The following is an 8,770-nucleotide window of genomic DNA, read 5'->3' on the forward strand; positions in this document are numbered from 1 at the left end:
AGATGTCGTTTCCTACGGGAAGTTTGCGCTTGTGTTGTGGGTTTTTTTTTTGTTTTTATTTTTTTTTCTTTTTAAAGACACAGAGGCTGTATGGCGTTGCTTTTATTAACTCTTTCGTGACGTGGTTTCTGCTTCTTGTCTGCTGGCATCGTAGCAGTATGTAGGGAATGCTTTTTATGTGTAGGAGTGATGGGGGCACCGCGGAAATGCTGAATTTTAATGTGTTTCGTGGTGCTAAGGCCAGTGCGGCGGCAGAGGAGGGTCTTTTTGCCTTTCCTATTCCCCAGCCCACGCCCTGGCGAGTGCCAAACCCCTGGCTTCTTGTGTGTGAGCGTACTGGGACAGCGTCAGATTTCTGGGGCTCTCTCATCCCGTGTCCTGCCACCTGCCCCTGGAGAGGTGCAAAGCTGGGAGCCTTTATCTGGAGCTGCCGAAGATCTTACACTACAAGCGTTTTAACATCACTTCCAACTCTCCAAATCCTAAATGACACCCCTTTCCCTTAAGAAAGCATGTTTTAATTCAGGGGATGGGAAGAGGGACTTCTCTGCTGTAGATGCAGCTTCCTCTGTGGAGATGGACACTGCCTGATGCTCATCACCCTGAGTTCCCTCTCTGGCTGTGTTTGCCATAGTCAGTTTGTGACTCCTCTGACGCAAGGTGAGGAGGCATCCGCATATACCAGGCACTAATCCGTGTCCTAATCTTGGTGGGATGTGTCTCTTGGGCTGGAGGGCAGTTGTACCCTGCCAGGTTCCCCCGCGGCAAAACTGGTAATTGGGAAAGATGCTGCAGTGTGTTGCTGCTGTTTATCTAGATACAGCCTTTGTGTCCATAAAGACTGTTCTAAAGCATAGGTGTCGACTGCTGAGGATATACGCTTCGGATTCATAGTGGTAGGAATACACAGCGTCAGGGCATCCAGAAAGCTCCGCATGAGTGCCTTGCCACTGACCTGCAGAGCCCATGGGGAGACCAGAGTGAGGATTGAGTTGCTGTGGGCAAACCCTCTGATCACTGAAGGTTTTGCAGCAAACAGTTTACAATCGACTGACAAATACATGCTTGTATCGTATGTTTTTTGCTCCTTAAAGTGCAGTCATTCTGTGTAGTCTCTAAAACAACTCTGATGAGAAGGGTATCAGTAGTTACATTGCTATTCATGAGCTGCAGAGAAAGCATGGATAACTACAGAGATACAACTCGTAGCCTTGTGTCCCAGTTGTTGAAATATTACAATTTAGTTAAATGCACTGATTTTCAGGTAGGCAAATAGTGTGAGCAGGGTCCTTTTGTCTGTAAATTGTTGTCTGTCATGGAAGCCCTACAGAAACTTTCTAGATAATACTGTTTGCTGCTGTCACTATTCCTGGGCATTTTCACCTCAAGGTCAAAAAAATCTTATTCCTAGCAATCTAATAGGTATCAGAATAGTAGGAAAATTCTGGTCTTCATTGTAGCCAACATGACCTGAAAATACTAAGTGCCTCATACTTAACACTGTGAAGTACAGGAAATTAAGTTACTTGTTTCAGACAGAATTGGAGAACATCAAACACTGCAATAGGTTGCCAGGAGAGGTGGTAGATGCTTAATCCCTGGAAACATTGAAGGCCAGGTTGGACAGGGCTCTGAGCAACCTGATCTAGTTGAAGATGTCCCTGCTCAGTGCAGGGGGATTGGACTAGATGACCTTTAAAGGTCCATTTCAACCCAAACTATTTTATGATTCTAACTAGCCACACAGCTGGTGTATGTACAGTATGACAAGGCATCAAGCTTCACATGTTGAAAGATGCATGCACCATAAAGTTATGTTTAAGTAGGTTTTTTTATTGTGTGTGTTTCTGTGTTGTAGGCAATAAAATGGAACTAAAATGGACTTTGGTTTTTCTTTGTACTACACCAGGAAATTAGTCAGCTGTCATGCTGACCAAATAACTTTTTTCTTTTTTAATCTCGTAGGACAAGTCATTCTGCTGACTTCTACCAGACTGGCTGTTAGGCTTAAAACACAGCGTGTACATGTACAAGTAAGCTGAAGGTAATACTGAAGATATCTAGACTTAGAGAAGGTAAGAGTTTATAATTCTGCCATGCTGATGCCTAACTTTTTGTTCTGGTTTTGCTATAAGGGCAAATAATTGTCTTTGAAGTCAAAAGAGATTTCTTTTAATAAATCCTAAACAAAATACTATTGTATAATCTCAAAAGGTGTAATATTATCCAGTGAAGAGTCTAATGACACCAGTGGGAATTGCTGTCTCTGTTACAGGTATGGGATTGAAATAGAAAAGCAAACAATAAATACGTAAAATAACTCAAGTGCCTAGTGTGGGATGTAAGGTGCTTGTCCCACCAATTCAGTTTTTCAGAGAGTTGATAATTTTTCAGCCTTATTGCTGAATAGTTCATACTGGGAAATGTAAAAGAAATAACTTTGTATTCAAATAAATGTGAGCCGTTCTTGTTTTGTGTTTTATCTCCCAGCCTCTGAACCATGGATAGCCTCTGTGCAGCAAATACCACTTTTGCACTCGAACTCCTAAGAAAGCTGTGTGAGGACAAAAGCAGGCAGAATCTATTCTTTTCTCCTTTTAGTATTTCTTCTGCTTTGTCTATGATTTTGCTGGGTTCAAAAGGTAACACCGAAGCCCAAATAGCAAAGGTAAGTCTAAGTAAACTTAGTGTATTGAATTTGGGACCATATGAACAACAAATCTGTGTTAGGTCTGTGACCTGCACTTATGCTAAACTATTATTGTCATTCTGGTCTCAGAGAGCAGAGGTCTTCCTTTGGTATGTATGTAAACAATAGCTGTTTTTATAGGGGAGCTTCCTTCAGTATGAAATTGAGACTCCTGGTTTTTCTTGCGTGTGGGTTTTGTGTTTTTGTTTTTTTGAGACGGTGAGATCTTCCTTCAATATGTCATTAAAAGGTACCTAGGATTTTTTTTGTAGGTTTGACCATCTCGCTACATAAAATATTTTCTTCTATCTTCTCGAGGCTTAATATCAGACTATACATGTTTTGAAAATGTAGCCAGACCCATTTAAAAAAAAAAAAAAAATTTTTTTTTAAACTTGGTCAGGTGGCAAATACCACTTGGTATATTTTTTACATATGCAATTGACAGTATTAAATTCATAATCTTTGTTACTATGCTTGCCTCTCATAAAGTTGAAGAGTATAAACACATATTTTGTTTTCGTTTAAATCTATACAAGTTTCTCCCAAATTATATTATCGCCATACTTTGAGATATTCAAAATCCATATTGACATAGTCCCGTGCTACCAGCTGTAGGTAGCCCTGCTTGAGCAGGGGGATTGTACCAGATGACATCCAGAGGTCCTTTCAATGTCAACCATTCTGTTATTCTCTAATGCTCAGCTTGAGTGAAGGAAACTAAACTTCTGCACCCCAATTTATTACTTGTACAACATCTGGCTGGGTGCATCATATGTGACATGCATGATAAGCTCCAGATGGGAAGTGTGATGAAAAATGTTTTGGGTTTAAGAACTGTGACTTGAAACCAAAAGTCATTTTAAAAAAAAAATTGCAGTGAAGCAGTGTGTTCAGAGAAGGCATGGACTCTGCTGAGGATGTCTGTCTGTACAGGTGCTTTCTCTGAACAAAGCCAAGGATGCTCATAATGGGTATCAATCACTTCTGTCTGAAATTAACGATCCAAATACCAAATACATACTGAGAACTGCTAACCGACTTTATGGAGAAAAGACATTTGAGTTTCTGTCGGTAAGTAACCATTAAATTTGTGGCATTTTTTAGTATAATGTACTTGCTACCTATTTCTTTTGGAGGCCAAAGGCAGGCTTTGGGTTTTACTTCCCAGATTTTCTAGGCTGTGATACCATGTGATAGATTGTGCCAAAGCCTGGTATCTGAACTTGGTGGAGAAGCTCCTTTTAGATAGCCTGTGATCTGAATGCACAACTGGTGCAAAGCACTATAAAATTCATCAGAGACTAAATTTTCAGGATTCCATGATCCATTCGTATTTTGGGCTGTAGCACAAATGGTTGGTGTATCTCTTTTCCCTTGATTGTGTGTAAATATGATACTAATTGTTACTGCTCTTCAGCATGGGCAGTATTTTGTAGTGTTTCTGTTATGCAAGTCATTGAGAGAACATACTGAGAGGATTACGTTTGACTCCTTTAGATCTTCTGATAAGGAAAATCTTAATAAGAATAATAGTATTGTGTTATACATGTTCCTTTAGATGCTTCCCTATAAGCAAGAAGATGTAAGGCTTTTATTTTTTTCCCTGGGAGTGATTTACAGTGACTCTTTTTATGAAGAATGCTAGTGTTTCGTTTGTCCAGTAGATAAAAATTACATGGATTGTACTGTAAAACTTTGCATCTGTGTAATACTTATATTAAAGCAGAGAGGTATGTTTTTAATCTCTAAGAAGAATGTTTCCCCTTTGAAGTAAAAATTTTCTATTAGTCTGAGAGGTTTAACAGGAGAATTTATGTATAGAGAAGCTTACAAAAATTGTAAGTTCTCTCACTGAAGAAAAAAAAACACCACCCCAAACTAGCCACGTAATTTCTCAATTATGTAGAACTTTCTAGCATAGTAAACAAGCCATTTGACTTAGTAACATAGAGTGGACAAGTCCTAGTTGAAATAGGTGTCTAACACTTAATACTGTAAGACAAAACTTCAGCGGCTCTGTATGAAGCTGGGGGACGAAAGCGGGCAGATTTTCTTGGTGTATTTAAGAATCATCTCTGGCTGAATGAGAGTAAAATATATTGCTGAAAAGCTGTTCTGAATGTCCATGTAGTCATTTATAGAGTCGAGTCAGAAGTTGTACCATGCTGGACTAGAACAGACTGACTTCGTGCATGCTTGGGAGGATTCCAGAAAACAAATAAATGGCTGGGTAGAGGAAAGGACTGAAGGTGAGTGTTTTGCAGAATGTGCTGCTGTATTTAATGGCAGCCAGGGCTTGGGTAAACAGCTATTTCAAGACACAATATTGTTAATTAAAAAAACCCAACACTGAGCTCAAGCTCTGTTTGGTACATAATTCTCTGATCTATTGTGTATTAATTACAGAGTGGATACTATATTAGATAATAACTAGATACATGCCAAACTGTTTAAAAATTGTGTTTGTTTTCCTGTGTATCATAAAGGTAAAATTCAGAACCTGTTGTCAGAGGGGATTCTTGATTCACTGACCAGACTTGTCTTGGTGAATGCCATCTATTTCAAAGGCAACTGGGAAAAGCAGTTTAACAAAGAGAGAACTGAAGAAAGGCCATTTCAAATCAACAAGGTATGATGTGCTAAAATGCTGATAATACATTGTTACTTTGAAGTATCCTAAATGAATACATTTAACTCTGAAGGAAGAAAAAAAAAAATCATTCAATCAGGGTTACCTAGGGTAGGCGTATGAAATTCTTTATACCCCCCCTTTTAATACAAACACTTTTTGTTTAGTTTCTGTTAAGTTTCACATAATTACTAGAAACTTTAATATAACAATTAAGTATTTCTTTCATTCTGTCTCTTCTCTTTTCCTTTAACCTTGTTTGTTTGAGAGAGTTAGCCCTCTACATAGAGAACTGAGGAGAAGAAAACAGTTGAGTGAAGCTGTCAGTCTATTTTGAGAATTGTGAACAATTTCACAGAAGTCAGTGAACTTGATTATTTTAGGATAAAACTGGTGTGGATAAGAAAAGGAATGTTCCTATAGGTTCTAGGCAGAAAAGAGCATTTCTACATTTGGAGAAACTTCTGAATTTAAGTATTCTTCAGTCAATTATTATTTTAAGATCAGAGTCTTTGGGATACAGGTAACTATTGAAGAAAGTTCTAAGGTGTAAGGTTGAGGAATGCTGCCATGGCTTACCCAAGGAGATCACTTTTAGATAAGCAAACAACTGCGTGACTCTTGTAAAACTAAATGGCTTAAGTTCGCATTTTCATTCTACTAATGACTAGGTACCAATAAGCTGCAGAAGTCTGTGAGTAGGCTCAAATGAACAATTGAAAATCCCAGGTGTAACCTGAAGTTTTTAAGCTAGTTATTTTACAATCTGTCCAGTAGCAAAGATTTACTTTAACATCTGAGGAGCCTTTCCAGGATCCTGTGATGTTCTTTCTGTGACTCTTGCACTACTTATGAATTACTGGATGATTTTCACATGCTGTGTGGCCTTTTCTTTGCTTGTCCTTCCTTTTCATGTGTCATTGCTGGTGCAAAATAATTTTTGCCTTATTCTCTGTGGGCATTGTTTCAATGGGCTTCATTTTAAACCCCAAAAACTATGTACTTTGTATGGTTATCTCATGAAGTAAGGGAAAAAGCAGTGAAACTCTTAACTGAAAAGGAGGAAATAATGATGTAAACAATAGTAGCTGATGCCCCATGTGAAAATAGAAGGAGATAGCAGAGAATGAAACCGAGAAGAAAAATCTTTCCTTCCTACCCATGTGACTTCTAAGAATTCAAAATAATGTGCTCACTTTCTTGGCATTTTAAAATATTTTAATTCCTCTTTACTATAGCACTTGGAGCCACATGGACTAAAACTGAAAGTACCTACATTAAAATTATTTTGTATTCATTTAAAGCAAGGAACACTGGTCCTGCTTCTTACCAGCTCTGTTTAATGCTTGTCACTAGTTCTTAAGTGAGCAAATTTGTGTCCTTGCCTCTTTACCTTAAAGGAAACTTACAGACATTTCCACATAAGCAATTAAAAATGGAATCACGGGGATCCTTACTTCTTACCTCTTGCTTTACAAAAGACAGTAGTGGGGCTGTACTCTGTGTTGTGCTTAGTTCTCTTTAAGTCAAATTCTAAAAGCCCCTGCCTGCTTTGTATTTGAGACCAGCATACTAGCTCATTACTAACTGTTGACATCTCTTTATTTTTAGAAAGAGACCAAACCTGTACAGATGATGTTCAAGAAGGATACATTTAACATGACCTATATTGGGGACTTCCAGACCAAAATCCTTGAGCTCCCTTATGTGGGTAATGAACTCAGCATGATCATCCTGCTCCCTGATGCAATCCAGGATGAATCCACTGGCTTGGAAAGTGTAAGTTGTTGAGCTAAATGCAAAGACCGTCTGTATATTTCCAGGGAAGAGTTTGATATTGCATACAGACCTGCAGTTCAATTCAAAAACGATTATGTCATTGGTGCTCAACAGCAGCTGAAATGTCCCATACCTCCCTGCCCCCAAAGTGATTCATGTGCCTTGTATCACTGCCGGTCAAGCTGTGTGATGCCCCCTTAGCCAGAGGCTCTGGAAGAAGACCTGACCCTCCTCAGGAGCAGAGGTTATGGTGAAGGCATAGTCTGGTGAGCATCTTATATGGTGAGAGGGGATCTGGGTGAGCTAGTCCTATAGCTTGTCCCATAGATCTTCTGTTCTGAACAGCTGGCAGGTTGTCTCTGGCCCATCACCTGGAAACAGGCTCACAGGAAAGTGTAGAACCTCCTCTGTTGTGGAGGTATGATACAAGTTTTGGCTATTTCATACTCTGGAGAAGGAATTTAATATGGCTTTGTAACACTGACTGCAAAGGGCATTGTGAGCAGACTTTTTTGTCAGCCTGAAGGAGGATCCTGTGGTTAAGAGACATAAGAACTATGTCCAGTTTCTTTGGGACCTTGTCATCAGTTCTTCTGTGCCTTTGCTTACCATGTGTAAAAATGTAAAAACAAAACAAAAAAACCCCACACCCAAACAAAAAAAAAACCAAACCCACGAAACCCCCCCCCCCCAATCTAACATCTTTTTATAAAAGTAAACTTTATGTGGAAGGGACTGATCCTTACTCTGTCTACCAAAAAGCACACAGGATTGATCTCAGCAGGGGCCGTAGTCTCTAGTGAGAAGTATAACTTGCACTTGTGGCTTCAGACCCTCTAAACCCTGGAAAAAAGATGCCTATTATGCACTATGTAAACACAGTAATCGCCACTTTTGGCTGTGTAGAACTGACTCTCTATTTTAATTATGTAATTTTTCTCTTTTCTTTAGCTGGAAAGAGAACTTACATATGAGAAGCTGATAGATTGGATCAATCCTGAAATGATGGACTGCACAGAGGTGGTGGTGTCTTTACCCAGATTTAAACTGGAAGAAGATTATGCTCTGAAACCTCTTCTGAGTAGCATGGGAATGCCTGATGCATTTGACTTGGGGAAGGCAGACTTCTCAGGAATCTCAGCTGGCAAGGAGCTCGTGCTCTCTGAAGTAGTTCACAAGTCTTTTGTGGAAGTCAATGAAGAAGGCACTGAAGCAGCAGCTGCCACGGCAGGGGTGATGATGCTGCGCTGTGCAATGATTGTTCCGGAGTTCACTGCTGATCATCCCTTCCTCTTCTTCATCCGGCACAACAAAACTTCCACCATTTTGTTCTGTGGCAGATTTTGCTCTCCCTAAAAAGGAGATGTCTTGGTAGAAGAGCTGCGGTTATACAATAACATTCTGTTTCTTTAGAATAGGGCTACTCTGTTTGCTCTAATGATCTCTTTCAACTGTGCCTGAAATCCACTTCTGTGGTCTTCATCTCGGGCTTGAATAGAATCACAGAGCCACTTAGACATACACAGCAACTGCTATTTACAACAACTCTCTTGCCCTGTGCACCTGAGTGCAGAGGCCTCTTCTTGCTGACACAAGAAACATCCCATTTGCTCAGCGAACGTCTGGCCTGTAGTTCCTGATGCACTTCACTTCCTATGGCCACCAGGCAG

The 8,770-nt window shown here is 39.7% G+C and overlaps 1 protein-coding gene across 1 annotated transcript; it reads left to right on the top strand.

Annotated features, from left to right (window-relative positions):
• The first annotated feature begins 2,047 nt into the window (after nt 1–2,047).
• LOC104628328 (serpin B6-like) lies at nt 2,048–8,478 on the top strand. The gene is made up of 7 exons (XM_010296874.1): nt 2,048–2,075; nt 2,491–2,668; nt 3,626–3,763; nt 4,824–4,941; nt 5,179–5,321; nt 6,933–7,100; nt 8,052–8,478. Exons 2-7 carry the CDS (start codon nt 2,501–2,503, stop codon nt 8,454–8,456), a joined length of 1,140 nt encoding a protein of 379 aa, XP_010295176.1. The 5' UTR covers nt 2,048–2,075; nt 2,491–2,500; the 3' UTR covers nt 8,457–8,478.
• Nucleotides 8,479–8,770: the final 292 nt, after the last annotated feature.

This window comes from Phaethon lepturus, unplaced genomic scaffold (assembly GCF_000687285.1).
Source record: "Phaethon lepturus isolate BGI_N335 unplaced genomic scaffold, ASM68728v1 scaffold25691, whole genome shotgun sequence".
NCBI classification, from domain to species: domain Eukaryota; kingdom Metazoa; phylum Chordata; class Aves; order Phaethontiformes; family Phaethontidae; genus Phaethon; species Phaethon lepturus.

Bases quoted from the DNA above. Each gene is read 5' to 3' on its own strand.
- LOC104628328 (XM_010296874.1), top strand. From the start codon at position 2,501: ATGGATAGCCTCTGTGCAGCAAATACCACTTTTGCACTCGAACTCCTA. The intron at 3,764-4,823 runs GTAAGTAACCAT...ATGTCCATGTAG, and splicing joins AGACATTTGAGTTTCTGTCG to TCATTTATAGAGTCGAGTCA. The intron at 4,942-5,178 runs GTGAGTGTTTTG...TGTATCATAAAG, and splicing joins GGTAGAGGAAAGGACTGAAG to GTAAAATTCAGAACCTGTTG.